This window comes from Triplophysa rosa, linkage group LG23, assembly GCF_024868665.1.
Source record: "Triplophysa rosa linkage group LG23, Trosa_1v2, whole genome shotgun sequence".
In the NCBI taxonomy this organism is placed as follows: Eukaryota; Metazoa; Chordata; class Actinopteri; order Cypriniformes; family Nemacheilidae; genus Triplophysa; species Triplophysa rosa.
Genome location: NC_079912.1, coordinates 4,292,228 through 4,316,720, shown reverse-complemented (window position 1 = coordinate 4,316,720; position 24,493 = coordinate 4,292,228). Strand labels below are relative to the sequence as shown.

The following is a 24,493-nucleotide window of genomic DNA, read 5'->3' as shown; positions in this document are numbered from 1 at the left end:
AGGACACAACGTCTCGTTCCCTCCATCAGGGAACCGAGGTTACAAACGTAACCGAGACGTTCCCTTTCTGTCGGTCTCTCGACGTTGTGTCGAACCGACAGATGGGGTTCCAATGGAAAACGCCATAACACTGTGCCCTGTCACAATCTCAACGAAGCGACGGTGACTGGCCTGGGCGTGTCAGCCGTGACGCTACCGCGAAATTGTAACCTACCAGTGGGTAGGTAGGGGGTCCCAGAGCTTTCTTGAAAGGTGGGAAGGCCCCTACCTTCGGCCTCACAGGCGGCGGCCTTGTTTCTCTAACAGCGAGAAGCCGCCCGGAACCGTAAGGCCACTGGGTAAGCGCTACTTCCTCAAGGGGGGATGCGCTACAGAGACCACTTCCTACCCAGGGAGGAGACTAGTGGAGATACCAACATGGTCTCACCGATGGGGGAGAACTCATGGGAAGAAAGTGCGGACTGAAGGAGTTAACCGCGAGGTGGAGGTCCACCTAAGGAGGTCATGGGTTACCAAGGTGGGAACCAGCATGAGGATACATCAGACGGAACCGCCCTGCTGGGGGGTTGCAACGTCTGGTAGCACTAGGTCCGGTTAGAGCTATGTTGCGAATAACTCAGGTGATACCCGGCCTAAGGGGCAGGGCTGCTCTGCCCAGCCCGCCCACAGGAGGTGCTTGCTAGTGATGGATGGAGTGCCTGTTCTTCACCCAGTGGGGGAAGAAGGGAGGCTAGTAGTACGCTGACCCCCTAGGGTCAGGTACTGTCATAGGCGTACACCCTACCGGTCGCCGGTCTTGCCTGATGCCCGCAAGACTCGCCGACCGGTTTTACGCGAAGGCTGTAGGACCTCGCGAAGGTGATGGGTGTAGCCCAACCCGCAGCTCTGCAGATGTCTGCCAGAGAGGCGCCTCGAGCCAGTGCCCACGAGGAGGCTGTACTCCGTGTGGAGAGAGCTCTCACCCAGTGGGCGTAGGCGAACTAGGACAGGTACGCCATAGTGACGGCGTCCATGATCCAATGCGCCAATCTCTGTTTGAGACAGCCCTCCCTGCTGATCTCCAAAACAGACAAAGAGCTGCTCAGAGCTACTGCGGCTCTGCGTGCGGTCCAAGCAGAGGCGCAATGCGCGTACTGGACACAACACGGATGGGGTTGGGTCTTCCTCCCCGGTGGGGAGCGCCTGTAAGTTCACCACCTGGTGTCTCGGGGGAGTGGTGGGAACTTTGGGCACGTAGCCGGGCCGGGGTCTCAGGATAGCGTGAGAATAACCGGGCCCGAGTTCTAGGCAATCTGTGGACACGGAGAATGCTTGTAGGTCCGCTACCCTCTTGAGCGTCCTCCCGAGAGCCGTCTTCATCGTGAAGTGAGAAAGAGCGGCATCTCCGAGGGGCTCCAGGACCGCATCAAGCTTGCCACAACACGTGCTGTCCACTGCAGCAGTCGTGAGAGGTCTCAGGCTCCTCAGAACTAAGGTGAATGAATGAGGCACGCCGTCTCCCTTTTATACCCGGATATCCGGGGGCGGAGTCCGGCATGCAAATTTCATTCGCCAATTTTCATTGGCCTTTTCTAAGAAGTCGGAAGTGATTGGTTCTCAAGGACGAACCCCATCTGTCGGTTCGACACAATGTCTCGTTCCCTCCATCAGGGAACCGAGGTTACAAACGTAACCGAGACGTTTTCAGCGTCAACTTTTCTAACTTTTGAAAAGGACATTGTTTTTCAGTCACTGAGAGCTACGTCTGCGCGCTGTGCAGCGAGTCTGTCTCTATGTCTCGACTCTCTTCACTCTCCGACGTCTGAACGTAGCAACAGTGCGCGCCGCATATGTTAACTGTCCGTGGCGCCGTAGGACCCAAACTGCTACTGAGTGGACCTTGATGTGCCTGGTATAAATTTGATTGCATTAGAATATAATGTGGCGTTCATTTATTTATTATGTCAAAAGGCTTTGAGGTCCGGACGGACGCATCTCGCGGTCCGCTTTCGGACCGGAGTCCGCTAGTTTGTGACCCCTGCTATAGCATTGAGGAAGCATACATATTGAATTAAACTTGTTTATGTGTTCAAAAGCAACAGATGGAGAAAATGAGCTCATAATGCCATAAAACCAATTTTTTATCACTTCTAAATGTTTTAAAAAAGACTATTTTCAAATAACATTTTTCTGCATTACACAAAACTGCCAAAGCTAACTGCACGATTTGTATTATCTTAGAACTGCAACTTTGCGATTTGGACATTACTTTGACACAATCACCTCTGATGACAGATCACTTTTAAATATAACAAATATGAATATTCTGTGTAGCTGCTTTAAAACAATACGTATGGTCAATATTCACAACTGTCAAAATTGGCAAATAAATGTACAAATCTTAAATGTGTTCTGTTTTGCCTATTTTTCTTTATTATGTTTATGATGTGCTAAGCAATAGGTGTTCATTTTTCGATTTTCAAGATATCATATCAAGATAAATCACAGGTGATATATTACATATTTCACCTGTGATTTACACCGTCATTTGGATCCTCAGAAAACAGGCTATTGAGTTCCTCGTTCTATGAAGTCCCTCCTTCTGGAACACTCTGATTGGTCGAGTGTGTGTCGCCCATTACCCCACCCGTGTTCCAGCGGGCAGGGTCAACGTAAATTTTAGAATTCATGATGTCACTAACACAGGAAAATGTTTGTTGTAGTCTCAAGCCGTTCATTGTAGTCTTTAAAAGATGATTTCTGTTAAAGAAAATATCTTCCTTTTCTGTGAACTTTGAGCGCTGCGACTTGGCAGATGTTGTTTATGCTCAAACAGCTATACTACTCTAACTAAATTTAAAGAAGTGAAATTCCACCAGACCCGCCTTTAAACTCTGGCCTGACTGGACCAGCAGATAAAATCCTCACCAACAAATGTCAAATTCATCTTGTACAAGAGTGAGTAGAGTTTCTCAATCGACTTCTCCAAACATCAATCATGTGATCTTTACTGTCTGTGCTTCCATAGCTGTGACATTGTTTCGCTGCTCACTCCAGTAAAGTAGAATTCTGTTCAGCTCTGTTTGCTAACACGCATGGCTCTTCAACTCTCATCCTTCATTGGATATGAAGGTTTGGGTTGGAATAAACGTGTCAGAAATCAGGCACTCGGAAGAGAAGCAATGCACACGCTTGTGATTGTTGAGTAGGATATTTCTTTGCGTTCTTCCCAAGTGATTTGATTTTCTCTTTGTTTCAGAAACACGAGGATGAAAGCGAGGGTTGGCTAAACAGACAGGTGAGTATTTTTCTTTTCCGACTTAACTGAAGCAAAAAGCATGGCGATGTGTCAATGTTAGTCTAGAGTAATGGATTTGAATGGTTGAGGATGTTTGATGTTGTTTGTCTTATCATATTCCCCTGCAGTACCGTACATGAGCTGATATTGTTTTTCCTGATTAGATTTTCATGACTGTTTTTCGCTCGAGGGGAGTTGCCATATGAAATGTTGTGCAATATCACGAATAAAGGATCGTACTGCTCCTGCAGAAATAGGCCTCATGGCGCAAACAGACGCACCATTACAGAAGCAATGCATCATTATAATCATTCACATTCTAATGTATGTTGTTTTGTTTGGAATGTTTTGGGAGTTGTTGAAATATGACCGCTTTGCGCTGTGGACTTCAGTGCTCCCGCAGCTCTTATAATTCAGCCATTATGAAAATCTGCAGAGGAAACCAAATGACAAAAACTACCACGAGAGGAGAAAATCAAAATAATGAAGGCAATGATCATTTAAATTCACATTTCTCAACAGAACGAAGAGCCGCTGTTCTCTAAAGATGGACTCAGGCTGTTCTTCACCAGAGCAATCCCACAGGGAGGACGAGGAAAGTTCTTTCACATCTCCATGTCCATCTCGCAGGTAGGATCAGCAAGAGGCGAAGAGGCAGCCCACTCAAATATAAACAATTAGTTATATTATTTATGAGTTTTTATTGCTGTTTGGTCAGGCAAGTGAAATTCTTGTTCACCTGTCCCTTCAAAAATCCACTGGTCCCAAATATTAATGTCAGGTCCTGGAGGTTTGCTGTCAAGTCAACTCCAGCGTTTTGCAGGTTTTAGAACTTATAACATGAACATTACATCAACATAAGCATGATGCTAGTGTGTCAAAGAGTTTGAGCCAGTAGAGTTTCACTGCATGCCATGTAGTTGTAGTTTTAAGACTACAATGCAAGAGTTAAAATCCTGCTTATTTTACATTGCCATAGTAATGTCATCCTAATGAACAGATGCTGAAATGAAAGAGCTTCTCTCCACCCGAGCGGATGAAGAAATTAGTGGACAGGTTGATATTCTCTTACTAGACTCCTCTGGGAATGAAATGGTGCAGCTGTTGAAAGGTCATTCCTGGCAAATGACTTCACAGAGTTTTAACAGCATTTTGGTGCTAATGTGTGAATGGTAGCGTTACCAATTAAAGAGGAAAAAGACATTGTATGTGTGAAAAGCAGATGTGGTGCATTTACTGGAAAAGGTTAATGTGACAATTGTGGAGCAGTTTAACACGCTGTAGAATAGTGGACGTTTACTGTTTCTATTTATTCTAATCGCGTTACTTTCACAGAACAATTACAATAAATTACATTTAGAAACCAAACTCGAAAATATTCTATTTATCTTATATCCTTTTGATTGTTTATAAAATATGATATTATATCTGATATGAAACATAGCATATTTTAAATACAGTGGAGATCGCAAGAAACAAATCTAGAGTCAATCAGTAAAGGTTGACATTTTAAGTATTTAACAACATTACAATAACTAACAAATTTAAAGAAAAAAGAAAATCCAAGCTTCCAGCCAAAGGAAAAACTAGTACCTATGAGGGCAACTATTTACAAAAATATAGTTGTTTTATGACAAAAATATGATATAATTCATAGTTGATTTGTGAATACACAATATTGCAAATACTGGGCTGTAGAAATGTGTGCATTTTTCTCAGTAGGGCTACTCTAAAGCAAAGTGGTTAATTTTACTACAAAAAAAATAAAGTTAAGATTCCTGACTGGTTCATTCAAATGAAATTCTTTACTTCAGTTTCCCAAAGCAATTGGTTTCCTAATGTGTTAAAGTCAGCTTTTTACAGTGCACAAGAGTTTAATTTACACAGAAAATTGGTTTCCACATAATTAGCTATTTCAGTTACTCTAGTAAATTGTTCAGACTTAGAAAGCCTAATTTCTCTTTCTATAATATCACACACATTAAGATGAAATTGGGCAACAGGCCCGTTGGGATAAAATACCCTTTTTATTTTTCTCAAAAACATTAAATGGCAGCAAACAGTTGGATTGTTTAGGTCATTGAATCTAACATTTAATATCTGAAATGTTATTTATGTATTGCTTAGATGTGAATGGTATATATTTACAAATACATTTTTAATACATTTCTGTCATGACAACTCTTTAGCATGGTAGTGTACATGACATATAATGTATTTGGTCTTGGCGGAATAGATCTGCTACGCTGCAGCTGCCTCTGCGGCGGAGCGAGAAATGGAGACCTGCTACTGCCAATACATCCACAACGTGCTCCTGTGTGCATATAAGGAATGCTGCTGCTGCACATACTGTATAACATATATGAGTTACCTCCGTATAGCGTACGTGATCACCTTGTAGCAGATCTATACAGGTGGAGCTGGGGAAGGAGGAGGGTTTCTGAAACGTGCTGCACTGCTACGACAATCCCTAGCCGAGATTTAAACGTAGAGCAGCAAGCTCATTGGCTGCTGATACGGAAGGAACCAATCGGCTGCGCCGTGTAGTAAAGTTATTATGTCAGATTGGTTTAGACTTTAGGACCATCAACTTCTCTATCATTAATATATTCCAAATATATTTTTAAATAAATGATAAGCAATTCATATGCACTATACCGTTGTATCGGCTTTTATTCCGATTCATCAGTATGAATTTTATATATGTTATGTGTTCTCTTTGAAGCCCAACAGCAGCACAGATACTCTACAGTCCATCACATCTGGAGACTGGGACGTCACACGCGTTCTGGCCTATGATGAGGACAGCCAGTTAATGTGAGCAAAACAACCAAAACCAGAAACAGTATATGCTGCTCCAATCAGAAAACAAGACAAAATGATACATGTTGATATCATCTATATGTATTTAGATATAGTAAATGGGCTAGTTGCACAACATGGCGCAGGTGAGCTTTTGCGTCAGCCGACCAATTTCCGGTCGTATAACACTATAGAGTTATTTTGGCTTAAAGAAGTGCTCAGCAATGTAAAGAGGATCTGTCATATCGCTGATATAGTACTTTCTTCTATTTTTATCTAAAAAACACTCTTATTTGCTAGGGCTGTATTCAAAATATCGATATGGCGATACATCGTCATGAGCTCCTGACGATGCGCGCATCGATACATCTGCCTCCGTAACAACTCTGCAGCACTTTTGAAATTAGCCAATTATTACACAAAATTATATTATAAGTAATATATATAAATAATATAAGGATCTGATCGGAGTTTATCTGTGATCCGTACAGATCACCCCTCATGATTCTATATTCATGTGACCAGCATGTGATCATGAAGAGCGAGCTCTCTCACCTTCTCTCTGCATCCGTGAGCGCAGTAAGTTAAACACGAAAGCGCATTCTCGTATCATTCACTTAAATGGTTGCGTTTAAGGCGAAGTGTAAAATGAGTGTCGTGTAGGCGCTAATTCAAAACACACATGACGCAGCACTGCTTCTGCCTCATCCACTATAAAACTATTGCACGCGTTTAAAATCAATGAAACTACATGAAAAGTAAGACGTGGAAGAGCGACAGTAAATGTGCGTGTAATAGAAAGTGAAGAGCAAAGACCTGCTTAAATCTTACAGCACCCATACATTAATAATATTATATCTAGAAATCTGACATCTCAAAAGAAATACGTCATCTATTTCAATTCAACACTTTCTTATTTAATTAAATCTATTTACTCTGACTGCACGTCAATGCATATATTCATATTTATTCGTTAGACATATTGTCTATTTGTGAAACACATGCACACATATGATGTAGCCTAAAAACCCTGTTTTATAAACAAGAGTCTCAGTATAAGGACTTGATCTTTTGCAACTTTATACTCATTCTCAAAGCTACTTTATGCATTGATTTGTCAGATTAAATGATAAGTAGTTATGAATGGCAGTTTTCTGCAAGTATATTTTGCTGTAAATTTGTCGTATGATAAATGTAATAAAAAAATTGACCCGTATCGGGATACATATCGCATTGTGGCCTTGTATCGGGATGCGTATCATGTCGTGAAGTTGTTGGCGATACACAACCCTAGTATCTGCCAACTCTGGCATCCCAAAAGCTCACCGGCGCTATCTTGTGCAACTAGCGATTTAAAGCTTCTTGTCACATTTTTACAAGCAATAAGCCACTTAAGGATTGCATCTTTACTGGTTGTAATTTATATATTTTTATATTTACCATACATCTATTTTTTTAACTACCGGTAAATACTCAAAAACATGAATTCTTTATATTTTTAAAACAAACTTCCATAAACAAACAGTACTGAATATACTGTATATATTTAGTCAAACTTAAAAATGTCTAAATGTCATTGTTGTTTTATCACATTGCAACTGAACTTTTACTCCAGTGTTTCTCTTGACAAGTTATCTTTCTTAAAAACTCTATATGTCACTCTTAACCGTCCAAATATTTGTTTGGGTTCACTGCTTGTGTCAGTCAGTCATGTGTTGATATTGTGCTGTTTGAATGAACAGATATTTCCTGAGCACTGAGGACAATCCTAAAAGAAGACATCTGTACAGGTACATGTAGTATATACTCATGACTCATGTGACTGCTGGTGTCACAGCTGTTGTCTTGCTGACAGTGTTGATGTGTCTGTGGTTGTTTCAGCGCAGACACGGTCGGCACCTTCAACCGCCGCTGTCTGTCCTGTGATTTCACTGACAGCTGTGGATACGTCACTGGCTCCTTCAGTCACAGCAGGGATTACTTTCTGCTCGACTGTAAAGGTAGATATCACTGCTTTGTTTTTCGCTTTCCTCTCATCATAAAGAATAAAGAGCTGTAGTCCTGTTTGCTGAATACGCCAGCGGGTGTGACTTATTTCTCTTCTACTGACTTGCATTGCTTTCAGGGTTTGTTTACTTATTGCCAGTTTTAGAATAATTGGCTTTGACTGCTTTGTAATTTACATGAGTTATAGAGTGTACAGCTTTTATCAGTCTGCTGAGAAACAAACTTGTGTTTACAAGGTATCCTGCTGCTGCTACAATGAACACATCTGAGGAAAAACTTGTTTAAATTAATACATGCGTTTTTGGGATTGTTGTACAGTCTGAATTTCTATGACTTTTTGCCATCCAAAGTGAAAGAAATATACAGTGTTTCCCATTCATTGACAAGACTATGGCGGCCCACCATAGTCTATTTTGTTCCGCCACAGTCTTAAAACAGGCCAATTTTTTTACTTATAACAACATAAATATTTCTAGCGTTGATTTCTGCACCGTTGTTTCATTGTTGTGCCATTGTTCACAACTAGACGAAATGCGTCTCCCTGTCTGTTGCTTCAGCGCAATGTGCGCAGCACACACACAAACACGTATGAACGCATGCTCGCTCGCTACTGGTTCAGCTTTTGCGGTTGAAATGCAGACACACGAACTGGCCAGGATCTGAGACGTCACCAAGCCATACTGAATGCAACATCATTTGAGGTCACATCGAAGTCACATCGAACTAATGTTTCAGTATTCACTGAAAAAAAAGAAAATCAGGTGATCATTCACTCACCCTCAAGATGTTTTAAACCTGTTTAAATTTGGTTGTTCTGTTAAACACAAAGACAGACATTTGGAAGACATTTTGGTGAACTTTTCCCTTTAAATCATAAATTTTGTTATATTATTCCATTAGGTGTGCACGGAATGACGGTACTGACGGAGTAATTTTATTTCTCGATACTGATATACCGTATACCAAGGTATATATTTAATTTAGTGAATATAAAATCAAAGCACACTTATTTACATATCACAGTATTAATGGAAAAGAAAAAACGATTTTATTTCGCCACAACGATATAAACCTTCACAACTGGTCCATCATTGTGTATGTATCCAAGTATGGAGGAGGTCGGAACTCAATTGTATTGTCTTGTTACATCCTGTTTTTACTCGCATTTGGCTTTTTGGTTGTTATTTTAGACCCCAATTTACTGAACTACACAGATTGCTATTAAACCCAGGATGTGATAACATTTGTAAAGTTGTCATTTTATTGATGAATGAATGGAGCATCTGAGTGTAAGACAGAAAAGTGTACATTCGTTCAGAAATGTTGAAGGTCAAGAGATCCCTGTGTTCGATCTTTGTTTGTTTTGTTAGAGCAAAAGACGCTGTATTGGGAGTCTTTGACCTCATCTTAACCCCGACTTCAGTAAACAGTTGTGAATTCACTGTTGCAGTGATGGTCCATCTGGAGACCATGAGCCTGTACTTTTATTTTGTGTTCTGAAGAGGCTTATTTTCCCCTCATTTGTTAAATATAAGTTATAATATATACAGTATGTAGCCTTGATCGGTATCAAACAAGGAACAACACAAATACACCACCGCAGAGCTATAAATGAAAACAACTGCAGAGAGGTTATGGTGTGAGTTTCATAACGGGTATGTTACTTTAACAACATTGGTTCAATATAGTGGCTCCTTCATTGTTCAAAAGTTTCCATTCTGCAAAGTGCATCGATTATTTCATTCTCTCTGTCTCTCGAATGGAAGGCTGATTTCTACTGCGGCCGATTTGTTTTGAAGGCTTGAATGCTTTAGTGGTCGTATTCATGAAGCATCATGACAGAACTCCTGGAAGAACGGTTGTTGTGTTTACGATGGGAGATGTTTGTCTGCTTCATAAGAAACGCTCGTGAAAAGCTTCTTCAAGCCGATGCTCAGACAGTGAAAGCTTTCATGCACTTTTTCAGTTTAGTGACTCTGCGGTATTTCAGATGAACTATAAAGCACTTGTAAAGGGCTGTCCATAAAATATGCTTTGCGGTGCCTAATGCCGGGTCCTAACCAGACATAACGCAATGCTGTGACACATCATAAAATGTCTTTGTCAAATGTGTTAACCGAGTTCTTGTAAATCTGCAAATCCAGTGTTATATCCACCGTTTATATAACATTCCTCACCCAAATGCAGTGAACAAACAAACACAGCTGAACTTTGCGATCACAGTGCTCTCTCTCTCTTGCTCCAGCTGGCTGATGTGTGCGCATGCTCCTTCTCCTGCTCTCCCTGGTTGACACGTGGGCGTGCTCTTTATTCTCGCTCTGGCGGGCTGACACGTGGGCGTGCTTTTCCGGGAGAATTCGCCTATTTCACAATATGGCGACTGTGACCAGAAGTAGGAAAAAACATTTTCCTGTCGCGCTGCTACCATAGCCATTCATTATTATTATGGAGCGGTAGCAGCTTGTTCTCTCACAAGCATGAATTTATTTACCAAAAGTGACAGTAGTGGATGTTGTCTGTTTTGCTAATGGTTTTCTGGAGATGTGAAAATAGGAAAAAAAACATTACAAAAACATAACACTTTTTTAAGCGATTTATTCATTATCATCAAGGTATGATATATGTTAGACAAATCATACTCAGTTCTGGTTTATGGTGGGTTTAATGGACATTTCGAATAAAAAGTATTGTTTGGATGTGCTAGATTTACATTACTGTGGCAAGTAGCCGTGTAATAAGCAGAATAATGTACAATAAGCCCCTTCAGTGTGATACACACTGCTTATTTCTACGATAACAACCGGCTGCCTGTACATTATCCCTTACTTATGGTGTCTTGTGGTTTTAGTCCACCTGGGGTATTTTCCACTTGTTTATTGTACACAAAACAATGTTTGTACAACATAATATCTCAGTTTGAGTTGTCGTTGTTGTCCATAGACAGTGATGGGCAAGTTACACACCAAATCCATATCATTTTTACTATATCTATATTTTTTGTCTTTTAGGGGTTTTTTGTACACCTGCTTTGCAACAATGCAAAACTGTAAAAGGCACTATAGAGGGTATGCATTGACATCACTATCACTCCCTTGAGTGGTAAAACACTCAGCAAATTGGCTGCTTTCAATGGGAGAAACAAAGAAACCGGGACTAAAACGCAATTATTTGCTGAAATTACAAGCAGCTGGACTCAACGGTGATCCTTACGACTACCTTACAACTTACAAATGAATCAGGTGTTCTTGGACACTCAAATGTTGCGTGGAATTGTGTTTCCTGATATTGTAACCATTTATTATGCCCAGTGTTTTACCACTCAAGCAGGCGCGTGAACACCCTCTATAGAAATAAACTTGACTATTTCCCTTACACAAAAAACACATTTGATTTTAATGCATTTTAAACTGTTTTCATAAGGTAATAACATTTGTTGAGCTTCAGTAATAAATGCATTATAAAAAATGCAAATAGTGCAAATGACTTTGTATGTGTTGCTGTGTTGTATCAGGTCCTGGAGTTCCTTTTGTGGCAGTATACAGCACCCTGGACAAACAGAGTAAGTAGACAGCCCTCTCTCTCTCTCTCTCTCTCTCTCTCTCTCTCTCTCTCAGCCTCTCTTTCTCAGCCCCCTCTTATCTCTCTCTCTAGGCCCCCTACGGTGATCAGTGTGGCATATCCTACCTCATCTTCTCCTCATCTCCGTCGTCTCTCGTATTGCATCTCTCTCTCTCTCTCTCTCTCTCTCTCTCTCTCTGTCATCTCTCTCTATCGCGATGGTTAGGTTTAGGGATAAGGTTAGGGGACAAAACATTATAAAAATACTTACTTCTATGGAAAGTTACTCTGAAAAAGTTCAATCAAATAATATTAAACTACACAAATTATTCTTATTAACTGACCAAAGTATACAAATGTGAGAAGGATACATTAAAGCATACATTTTAAAATTAGACTTATAATTTTGATGTTGTGTCCACTATTGAATATATTACACAGTATTTAGTTCAATTACATCAGAAGTAACTGTAATTAAATTACAGAAAATAATAAGAGTAATCCCTTACTTTACTTTTCAAGAGGAAAGTAATTAAATCACAGTAACTAATTACTTACTGACCATAAACCACAGTAAGCGTGTGTGTGGTCTCTGCAGGGTCTCGCTTCACTCATTTGACTGGTATTTTAGTGAATTACCTGTGCACACAGACACACTCACTCACAGTTACAGTAGTTGGTGAAGATGCTTCACACTGGTCCAGTCGTGCACACCCATAATTCATTTCATTATTAGCCCACAGCATCATTCCGATGCTGATCTCCTCTCAGCCCCACGCTGAGAACACTCACACATGATTGGATTATAGTCTGATGCGCCGTGACTTCCATATAATGTGACCTTTCTGTGTAATCATGTTATTCTGGATAGAATATCACACTGGAGTGAATGTTAATGTCTGTGTGTGAGGAGTGTTTATTCAATGCTATTAGTTTACAATCTAATCTAAAAAGTTATTGTCCTGTCATTTTCCTTTTTTTCTTACCTTACCGTATCCACTGTTGACTTCTTTACGTTAAATGTGACACTAAGGTGAAATTCAGATGATTTACCCGGCAGACATGCGGATGCTTTTCCTTGTCGATTCGTTGCTTTACTGACCTCCCCAAACCTCTGAACATCTACGACTTTAAATCAACCTCTGCTTATCCAAGACCTTTATTTCCCAGAGCAATTCAAAACTCATTTCTGCGGGTTTTGAGAAGGTTTTAAAGAGGGCTGCAGATGCTTTGTTTCAGATAAAGAATGGATTTCGCCAGGACCACCCAAATATATTTATGTTGTCAAATGACCAAACATTAGTAGTTTATACCAGTGCAGTGAAACGTTATAATTCTCAATACATCAGCTAAATATTCTAATAACAAAAAGAAGCAAATATTTTGTATTTCAATTTAACATTAAACTACCCGTGATCCAGAAGTTCCGATCGCCTTTACTTCCATATTCTGATGCATTTCAGAGTGAAACAGAATACTTAAGAAAAATATTGGGCGTGGCTTGTGTTTTCCATGGTAATTTGATTGGATGTATAAAAACAGGCGTTGCATTTTGAACTGTCAGCAGACCGACAGTTGGAGAGCGCCCAAACTGTCAAACTGATGTCATCAGCGATGGATCATCACTGTAGGGCGGAAGCGCATTTTTAGATGTTGATAAAAGATTATGAGGGCACATGATGTTTAAAACGAAAATGACCCACACTGATAAGTGTTTATAATACAAACACTGCAATATTCAGTGAAAAAATAAGAATTGTAATTTTAATTTCATTGGGACTTTAAATTCATGATGTAACAATCGATATTAAGGGTTCTGTGTGTCGATTTTATGTTCTTTTTTTCTTTACATGAATATCTTTCTATCTGCAGAGGTGTGTGACATCGAGCTGAATTTGAACCTGAGGAGAAGCCTGGACTCAGTCCAGATGCCGCGAGTGGAATACAGAGAGATAAACATAGAGGATTACAGTACGTTATCTAAATCATGTTTAAATATTTGTGTTGAACCGCTTAGGAGGATTAAGAGGGATATCAATGTAACACAGATGCAGATTAATGTTAGATTGTCATCCTCAGGCCTCAGCATGCAGATCCTGAAACCTGCCGGCTTCATAGAAACATCCCACTACCCGCTTCTGCTTCTCGTGTGAGTAAATGGCAACAATTCACCACGTTTCTTTCCACATAACACACAACATATTTCAGCTTTATGAACAGGCTGTCTAATATAGGCGGAAATTAATCTGCACGCAAATAAAGTCGGCGGTCGCGTTGAGCCTCTTGACAAGAGAAAAGGCTTCAATAGTTAACCAAAGCTAACGACTGTGGTTACATACATCTTCCTAAACTCTATTTTAAAGGTTTAAGAACTATAAGTGATGTAATACAAAAAACGATGAGCTAGGCTGTCTAATAGGCGGAAATTAGCCGAATCTGCTCGCAAACTTACCTTCGTGGCTCACGGGCTTCCTTCTGCACCGAAGCATTACAGCTATCGATTTTTAACAAAACAGACCTACTCAAATGTATCTAACCTAACTATTTTCACTCGTTATTGTCTAAAAAACTTTCAATCAGGAGACGTAATGCCGAGAGGCTCAAGCGGAGTGAAGAAGAGGTGGAGTTACGAGACTTCTCAGACAGTTGAAGTTTCCAATGGAGTTAAGAGATTTGCTCTCAAGCTATTTTCAAAACTTTAGATTGGTTAATAATTTGTAAAAATAACAGACCCACATGGGGACTGACCGATAGCATCGATTTGTGAAAAAATATGAAATTGACCAAATTTGGACATAGGAGGTTTCCGCCCGACAGCGACGATATAAAAACAGTATATTTATTACACTGCACATTGGAATGCTTGATTCTGATTGGCCAGTCGCGACATTTGCAGGTTCATTATTCCCAGATAACAACCTCTCAAAACGAATAACACACGGGAACCCGGATGCAACAAATCATTTTGACAGGTTTTTTTTTTCAATTAAATATGAATATGAATTTTAATAACATATATGACATTATATTTACAAATGATTAAACCAAATTGCCTGTTCGTGACATTTGAACATCGTTTCTAACCTTAAAACCAAAAGTAAACGGCTTTTCCATAAGGAAGGTCTGCATTCGGTTAAAACGAGCTAATAAAATATTTCAAATTCACATTTCATGTCTGTTTTTTTCTCATGTGGCAAGTAGCCGTGTAATACGCGGGATAATGTACAAGCAGCCGGCTGTTATCGCGAAATAAGCCCCGATAACAACCGGCTGCTTGTACATTATCCCTTACATAAATCCAGTATATGAGGTCTTTAAAGAAGTGCGGCAGGTCATGTTATTAACACAGAAGTGCAGCTCTTCTCATGCTGTGCTTCAGGTCTCATGTAACTCTAAAATAGACTTCAGTCTGTGTTATTAATCTTTGTCTTGTCAGCCGCACACTTTCAGCCGCTGTAATTACACCACAGATGAGTTTATCTACCGACGGCCTTCAATTAACCCGCCGCACACATCAGACATACAGCAGCAGCACAAGCAGCAGTCACCTGAACTCTCTTTAGAGACAGACATGCAGTCAGTACATGTGGGATAGAAATAGATCATCTCAACAGCTGAACTACTTACAGTACATTAGGCAGCTTTTGTTAATGTCCAAATTTCTGCTGTTGCGATTATGGCTATTATGTCTAAAAGTGCTGCACTCTCTCTCTCTCTCAGAGATGGTACTCCAGGCAGTCAGTCGGTCTCAGAGCAGTTCCACATTGATTGGCCGCTGGTGATGGTCAGCAGTTTCGGGGCGGTTGCTGTGCGCTTTGACGGTCGTGGAAGTGGCTTTCAAGGGACTAACTTTCTCCATAAGGTGCAGCGCAGGCTGGGGATGTTCGAGGAAAAAGACCAGCTGGAGGCCCTCAGGTAGTTGAGCCACCATCTGTGAATATCCATCAGTGCCAACACACAGCTGCACACATACTGATAAACATGAGACACGTCCCATGAACCCTCACAGACGATCTGAAGCCTATGAACTGTGATTGAGATTCTCATTATTCTGCACCTTTCACTTGAAATCTGATCAGTGACAGACTGAATGTGTTTGACAGAGTTATGCTGAAGGAGCCGTACGTTGACAAGACCAGAATTGGAGCTTTTGGGCAGGTAAAACCGTATTTTCTTAAAGATTTCTCTTTTTTTCTCAAAGATTTCTACAGTGAATATTTTTTTTAAGAAGGGTGTCACTAAAATATAACAACACTGAAGTGTAGGACGCCAATATATTGTCAAACATTTACTTTAATAATGTGATTTATTCTTGAATATTTGGGTAAATTCCAAATGTTTTCGCATTTTTGAAGGGGACTTCAAAACACTTAAATTTCTTCCCGAAGAGTTCATCCAAAGTTAATAAAGGATACATGTGATGGTCACATGATGTTGGGTCTCGGTACATTTTGAAGCAACAATGACAAAATATTTAAAATGTACATTTGGGTTAGTTTCTTAGAAAACATTTGTAAAAAATGTTAATAATAATATCTATTTGCAACAGTTGAAGGTGTTGGGTCAGTCAGTGCAAAAACTCAAAGAGCTCACTTCAAGGGCTCAGCCCTTCAAAGGAAGAACAGCACAGGGATGCTCACTTGTGTTTGCCATTTGCCCTTCCCCTAACACAAAACAAAAAAATCACTGAATTTATTTGAAGTCAGTAGGAATTCTAGAGATGAACAGCAGCATCTACCTAAAGCAGTTTTGATTATTGCATCCGTTTGCTGTGTAAAGCTACGTGTGCAATATAACATGTAAAGTACCAAGAAAGTTGGTAACCGAACAGCACTGGCCGCCATTCACTTCTATTGTATGGACACAAAACCAATGCAAGTAAATGTGGGCCAGTTAACAAAATTCTTCAAAATATGATCTTTTGTGTTCTGCGGAAGGAAGAAAGTCATACATGTTTGAAATGACAAAAGGGTGAGTAAATGATGACAGAATTTTTAGATTTGGGTGAACTATCCCTTTAAATAAGATGTGATTTTTAACAGTTGTTGACATTGGCAAGTTGTGTATTATAGTTGAGGTAAAATCCCAAAAGTAAACATGAATAACGTGATCCATTTTTTTATATAATACAATGCTTAGGGATAGATAAAATTATAGATTTAGCTTGGAAGGTATTTCAGGTTTGGAACAGCTTTAATGTTGGTGAATATGAAGATTTTGCTGTTTTAATTGTTCTCCACACTTCATAACTTCTCTTCTCTTAAAGTCCAGAGCAAATTTCATGCAGTAAAGAGAACTTAATTGAAAGAATCTAATCATTTCTGACTGCAAGCTCTTTTTTTTACTCATGTCTGTTTCTTCTCATGAAAGATTGCAGCTTTTTAATCATCAATGTTCAGAGGGTATAAGACTGGATTTCTGCTCACATTTTCTTGAGGTCTGATCGTGTCAGAAATCATTGCATAAGAAGTAATGAGAGTTGAATTGTGTTGATGTTTCAGGTGTATGGAGGTTATATCACCAGTCTTCTGCTGAGCTCTGAAGAGTCTGTGCTCAAGTGTGCTGCAGTCCTCTCACCCATCACTGACTTTACACTATACGGTACAGTGTGTGTGTGTGTGTGTGTGTGTGTGTGTGCGTGCGTGCGTGCGTGCGTGCGTGCGTGCGTGTGTGTGTGCGTGCGTGTGTATCTTATTAGCACATAAGTGTTCATACACACAGGACTTCAGAAACAGAAATAGCCGTGAAATGTCACAGGTTTGAAAACGTCCAGGCTGGGATTATCATTCAGTTCTGTTTTCAAAATTAAGAAAAAGTACAATTGTCTTGGCTTAAGTGTTAAACTTTGATGAGAATAGCTGCATTTTCACCAGATTCTTTGATGTACATATCAGAGCCATAATCCCAGCACACACCTATACAGAATGCTAAGACTGCTTTGTGTCCTATAAATATCTGATAAACATCTAAAATGAGCAGCTGCACATACATTGTAAACCACAACCTTCTACTGAATATTAAACATCCCACACAGAACATTTTAGAGACATTGGCATTTAACAGATACTTTTCTTGAAAGTGACTTCAAAGCACCAGCTGAAGTACTCCAAGAGAGAGCACAAGTACTGCTGCCATGCCACATTTCTGTTAAATACTTCATAAAATATGCAATATAGTTGTAAGATAGTTAAGTGCTCCCAGAAAAGGATTTAAATGAATTTTCAGATGAAGATTGTGAGGGTTGCAAGTTCATTCCTCCACCGAATGTGACGGGTTTTGAAAGTGATAGTTTTGCTAGAGACGTATCTTCAGCTTTTAAACAAAATACACTCATTGATCCGGCTGTTTGTGTAGTGTAGTACTCTGTGTAACAAAAAGCGTGTTTTTTAAACTACACAAGGCATCGCTCATGGTGCAAGGCACAGAAAAAACCTAGCCAAACTCAGAAACAATTGAAAGTAAATCAGATGGTGGGGATTGTGTCCTGTGTGTATGCTTGTTTTTTTGTCCTACTCTTCATGTCTGTGTATACTGTATATGACATGTGAATTACTCGGAGTTCAGCGAAACTGCAGGAGAGTACTGGAGGAACAGAAGGATGAAAAATGAAGCATGTGTGTGTTCAACATAATCAATACTTCACATCTTAAAAAGTCCACAGCACAGAAATGTGTTCCTAAGTCAGACGGTCAGACACTTTCAAATGAACTTAACCCGTCACAGATGTCATTGTTGAGTGATACCATTCTTTTCTTTCCTGTGTTCAGCTTCAGCTTTCTCAGAAAGATATCTGGGTCCTCCTAAACCGGATCGGAGAGCATACGAGGTACACCTCATGAATTTTCTTAGTGGCAAACACTGTGGACTCTACTTACAGTGTTTTTATTTCTCTCACAGATGGCCAACCTTGCGTACAGAGCGTCTCAGTTCGTCGATAAGAAGTTTTTAATCATTCATCCAACTGCAGATGGTGAGTAGTCTCTTTAACTCTTTACAGTGTTGAGATGAGCCGAAGGCTGCTTAAATAACACTTTCATTTACATTTTAGAAAAAGTCCACTTTCAACACACAGCCAAATTGATCTCCAGATTAATCAGTGAGAGAGCAAACTACACTCTGCAGGTAAGAGAAACTGAGCGACACTCTGGAACAGAGGCATTCATGTTTACTGGTTAGGGTTACTCCAGTTGAGATGTAAAGTTTACATAAGGGCACTAGTTAGTTTGTAACCAACTCTGTACTTATATACTATCTGCATCCACCTAAAACCTTAACTTTTTGTATTTGCAACGCTCCAGTAGTTTTGTTATATTATGCAGCCCATTGTCAGTGTGCGTAGTTTTTGTGTCAAGCCACAGTAAATTCCACACTGTGTCTGTGTAAATTGTGTTTAACTGCAGATGTTATTTATGTCCGTCAATCATGTATAAGTGTGTGAGGTGTGTGCATACGGAGCGTCTCACATGTGTCTGTATAACACAGCGTCTGAGCGCTTTCTGCCAGCAGAAGGATTAGAAACACTCAACACATGCAGCTCATTTAAAGAGATTATACAGACCACTCTCATGCGCCGCACGCTCTATAATCCCATTATATTCTTTCACTAGCAGATTTACTCTCCGCGTTCTGCTTCCTAACACATTCTGTTTTAATTGCTGAGGGTTGAATGACTGTGGAATTAATTACAGCAGATATTCATCGCCGAGTGCTGCTGTGGAAATCATCTATTAAAGCAATAGGCCACCAAATAATGAAAATTCTCTCACACTTATGCCATCGGAGATGTATATGACGTCTTTTATTCAGTTAAACACTTATGAAATAAATATAGCCATCACTTTACAGTACCAGTCAAAATGTGGAAACGCTCAACTAAAATGTTTCTAATGATCTTAAAAATCTTTGAACCTCAAGGTGTATGCTTAGATGTTTAAAAGTACATTTGTAGACAAACATATAATTCATAAATGTATATAGGTCAAAGACGTTACGATGTCCCCATCAAAATAAATGTTATGTCCATAGAAAGCACATTAAATGTAAGTCAAATGTCTACATAATGGTTTCAACTAAGTTTTTGGAAAATAAAATGTCAAAATTTTGGAATGATAATGTTACTTTATCGTTCAGTGTAACACAATATTTATGTACAAATTCAAACAACATGCTTATTCTGACTTCACATATTAAAATATATAAAATATTAAGAATATTACTTCTTTATTACTTTAAATTATTTTATTCTGCTTTAAATGAGTAAAAAAGTCTTATAGGCAAATGGGCAAAACCTAGGCTAGTGGCAAATTTGTAAAGATGTAAAATTACAACTAATTAGCATTTAGGGTGAAAGTAATTAGTCTTTTAATATGTCATAAAGATTGTTACACTGAATGACATTTTATTGGGCGTCTGCTGTAAATCAAGGGAAAATGTATGATATTTATGTTTTGCTCAGAAAAACAGAAGACTTTTCTTTTAAAGCAGTAATTTAAAGCTGTCATGGCTCTGCTTCATTTAGTCATGTCTTTCTTGGTCCTGTAGCAGAGCCATGGCAAAGCCTTTGGTTATGTGTGGAGAGAAACATATTATTGTCCTTTTGACAATAATATACGTTCTCTCCAGTGTCTCGTCATTGGCCCCGCTCCTCTCGTTTCCTTGTTATCCTTACCTGAGTGTTTGATTAACCACACCTGCCCCATGTCGTTATCCCTCGTTTGTCTTACCTATATATACCCTCTTGTTTCTTTGTCCTGTACTAGTGTATTGTACTATGTTAGTAGTGATTGTACTACGTAGTGTATGTGTATCGTGCCAGTCAGTGTTCCTGTGATCCTGTGTTGCTGTGTAAAGATCCCAGTCCAGTCTTAGTAAGTGTTTAGTTTAGTTTGTCAAGTTATGTTTAGTCAAGTGTTATGTTAGTTTAGTCCAGTCTAGTTTATTTTTCCTGTCTTGTTTTTTACACCCTCGTGGGTGTTTTGTTTCTGTTTTGTCTATTGTTTAATAAATATATTCCGTTAACCCCTTCATTGCCATTGCCTGCCTGCATTTGGGTTCTTCTCCACGCACCTTCGTGACAAAAGCAGTATTACATTTATTGATTTCAAAGACGAAAAAGGGTTTATTAAAGATGCTAAAATTAGACACAATTCCCACAGTTCCAATAGTTTCAATGAGTTTTACTATTATTGTAAAAGGTGAACAAACAATTAGTATTTCCAAACTCTTGACAGGTACTGTACGTCTATAGGATCTGTAAAATGTTGAAGCTTCAAAATGCACAAACATACATCATTATCGTAACGTAAATTCACATCTCACTGGTTAGTTGTCATATTGTATGACATGAACAAATGAGATTCAAAATGATCAACGTGTCACCATATGCGAGTTTGCTGCTGTTATACAGTATGCTAGTATACTCGAAATGTTCAGCATTTTCTCTCACACACACATCGTTCCACGTTTATTAACACATATATGTACATTTATTCACTTACACATTTATTAGCACTGCAGCTAACAGACAGAAAAATGGAAGGTATTGTTTGCAGCTGTAGTCAACCTTTTTCAGCATCACATTATTCACCCGTGGAACAGAGTTTGACTTTCACAAACCAAACAAGCTTGTGTCCTTAAATGAACTTTCAAAGCTCTGTTCTGTGAAATGTCCTAATGTCTGACATCAGCTGTTAATGAGCTTTATTATCATGTCGTTCTTCTTCATTAGATCTATCCAGATGAAGGTCACTTCATTCACAACGAGAGAACGCGGCAGCACCTCAGTCAGTCGCTGGTCAACTTCTTTGAGGAGTGTTTCAGACTCCCAGACCGAGTGTTCGAGGAGGTGCTAGAGGAGGAGAGCGAGGAAGAGGGTTAATGCTCCTCGTCCGTCACGTCCAAGCACAAAGCCAGCTCCTTTTGCCACATAATATGCAACCCATAGATTTGTTCTTCAGTTTTCTTCTCAACGGTCCCTCCGCACCTCGCGGTGTAGCATGCTGACTCTGAGACTGCCCCGCCTCGACTTACCTTCAGGTGCTCCTCACACACTCTCTCCATCCGTCAAACCGCTGCGGGCCGACGCCGCACCATCTCTCTCAACCAGGCAAGCCAGCTGTGAGCTCACGCGAGGGTCATGAAGAAGACGCAGGCTCGGGTCTGTCCGTCACGTGGACGGATGAGATGCTGCCATACGAACTGAGTGCTGAGCGAGATGGGATCCCAGTAAGCTGTGAAACTCACAGGAGACTCGAGGCTTAACCGCACAATACCTGGAGTTTAAACAGTGGGACGGAGGGGTCATGTGGTGTTCGTTTCCAATAGCTATTCAGTGTTTTGCGAAGGGAAGTGAGGCGTTGTCGAGAGAAAGTGTCATTCGTGGTTCAAACGATCTTCTCATGTCCAGTTGTGCTCGTGTCTGGTGTTGCATTCACTTGGATATCGATAATACTTGTTTTCAGTGTTCAAGCGTGGAAATCGTATAACCTCAAGTGTGTATTTAGATGGTGTTTATTCATTGCCAAAACTTCATCAAGCAGAAGGGGAGCATTATTCTTGTAGACCATGACAGTTTCTTAAGACTGTTGATCCTACTTCTTCACTTGTTTTTTGGTTTGTTTTTGGTTCATTTTTTTACAGCGGTGGTCTGTCAGTGCTAGAGAAAGCACACTATCTTGATTTAGTCACTGTGCCTTATTATGGGGGCAAACAATCCTCCTTACAAGGAGCCTCCTTATAAATAACACGTGTAATTAAACTCTGTTACGTTTGATTGATGGGATTCATGTCTGTACTTCAATTCACTGTAATAGCATTTTGATGATGCTGTTTTTAGTCAATTATATCATACTTCTTATTTGTGCATGTGTAAGCTAGCGTTGTTTTATTGTCAACAAAAACCAACTCGCTCGGCCTCCTGCTAATAGTGGTTTTCCATTCACTTTAAGGATCGAGTAATGGAGCATGAAATTAAAACGTATGATTTCAACATTACCTCAGAATTACGCTAAAACCTCTTTGAGGGTTTCAAAAGCCAGTTTGTAGTACATCTGTTGATACACGCCCGAAATATCTGTACATACAGTAAGCGTAACGAGCATTTAAGGAACAGTCCAAACAAAAATGATGAATCATTTATTCACCCTCATGGATCACAAAAGATGATGTTCACACTTGTTCTTTTCCAGACAATGAAAGTAAATGGGGTTGCATAAAAAAGAGACATTTAGTCAAGTGTGCTATTAGTAGACTTATATAAACTACAACTTGGGCCAGTTTGGTAGTATTGAAAAAAGTATACTACTGCAAATACACTTGAACTTTGCTTTAAGTACATGCGTGTTTCAAGTCTTCTGAAGCCATACATTTTATGTAACACACCAAAATTTTAATCGTAAAATCTTCGATACACTACAGTATATGTACAATCTATACAGACTACTTGTATACTGTACTCTTATGGCACTCTTTCCAGCCCCGTTCACTGTCACTGGAAAAGAGCAGCTTGCACCTTCTTTTCAACATCTTTTTCCAGAGTCACACATCATGAGAGTGAAGAAATAACATATTCAGAGTTTTTAAGTAAACCATTCCTTTAACACTCATAAAGTACAGTACTGTGCAAATGTTTCCCATCACCTTTTCTTTATTTTCAAGAAGTAGTCATCAATAGTATTTTTGCGTGTTTGTCTCAATGTTTTGCACAGTACTGTATAGTAACAATTATCGGTTGTACTTTTTGCATACTGTATAAAAGCTCTTGAGGATGAAATGTGTCTTATTTTAGTTTGAATGAAGTGTTCTTGGTTAATCTTGATGCATGTCAAACTCAAAAGCTATTTTTTAAAAATACCTGCATAGTATTTTTGACGGCTTGAATGCTCCTTACCAAACTGCATTTCATGTGGAGTAGTTTTGTGGGTAAGATCTCAGTCTTGTCTGCGTGATGTATAATTGTTACTCAAATATCATTTTTGTCTCTGAATATCTGAGTGTTTCTTGTACATAAAGCATTTGAAGGTTTTTGTTTCCATGTTTCCAACAGAATGTGGTGTGGTGGAGGTCATTGTTGTTACAAACTTTAATGAAATGAAAGAATCACATGGGACCAAGAGTATGATGGGATTGCTGTTTACTGACTGATTAAAGACTAGACATATTGAGGCAACTGTCAGAATACAAACGATTTTATCATCACTTCAGTTATTTGTTTTGATCCTCACTTGGAGAAAAGGGATGAATACGTAAGTAACCAAAATAAACTGAAAGCCTTCATTGTCGATGTCCTGATGTCTTGCCTGATAACAATTAATCGTGTAAATGATGTGTGAATTAATACCAATGATGAATATTTAAAATAGAGAGAATAAATTATGGGAAGAATGACAGGTTATGTTCATAATAGCATAATACCATATTAATAATTTATGCTCAATGTGAGCATTCATTGTGACAAATTTAAGGTAGGTAATATGAACCACGTGTTTAACACTCATTCATTGACCAGATTTTAAGGAACAGGAATGCAAATTATTCAGCCCTCAGTTATAGGCCTACCATTTTTAAATATAATTTGTCCAAATAATTCCGTCGCATAGTTTACATTTAATAATTAAAGTCACTTGAAAGAGGTAATTTAAATTAAATGCATTGGAAATGTAGAAAATGCATGTATACAGAAAAAGGAAACATATCACAGACACATCTGCACATATACGAATAAATAGCTTTTTGCAGATTCCTGTAAAAAAAATCAAATTAAACAGTGTAACAGGTTGTTTCGCTCAAACTTTAAAGTTCTTGTACAATTCTGTGGTGCTAATTATTGTGGTAATATTTATTTTCATGTAG

The 24,493-nt window shown here is 39.3% G+C and overlaps 1 protein-coding gene across 1 annotated transcript in view; it reads left to right on the top strand.

The window, feature by feature from the left end:
* The window catches only part of dpp6a (dipeptidyl-peptidase 6a), a 66,470-nt gene extending 42,546 nt beyond the window's left edge, over nt 1–23,924 (top strand). The window contains exons 10-25 of the mRNA XM_057323424.1: nt 3,008–3,035; nt 3,239–3,277; nt 3,800–3,907; nt 6,003–6,094; nt 7,822–7,869; nt 7,961–8,079; nt 11,598–11,645; nt 13,517–13,615; nt 13,724–13,793; nt 15,365–15,559; nt 15,748–15,802; nt 17,146–17,245; nt 18,412–18,470; nt 18,542–18,614; nt 18,693–18,766; nt 21,372–23,924. Of these exons, the coding sequence (XP_057179407.1) occupies nt 3,008–3,035; nt 3,239–3,277; nt 3,800–3,907; nt 6,003–6,094; nt 7,822–7,869; nt 7,961–8,079; nt 11,598–11,645; nt 13,517–13,615; nt 13,724–13,793; nt 15,365–15,559; nt 15,748–15,802; nt 17,146–17,245; nt 18,412–18,470; nt 18,542–18,614; nt 18,693–18,766; nt 21,372–21,521 (1,357 nt within the window). The 3' untranslated portion in view covers nt 21,522–23,924. The remainder of the gene's footprint in view (nt 1–3,007; nt 3,036–3,238; nt 3,278–3,799; nt 3,908–6,002; nt 6,095–7,821; nt 7,870–7,960; nt 8,080–11,597; nt 11,646–13,516; nt 13,616–13,723; nt 13,794–15,364; nt 15,560–15,747; nt 15,803–17,145; nt 17,246–18,411; nt 18,471–18,541; nt 18,615–18,692; nt 18,767–21,371) is intronic.
* Nucleotides 23,925–24,493: the final 569 nt, after the last annotated feature.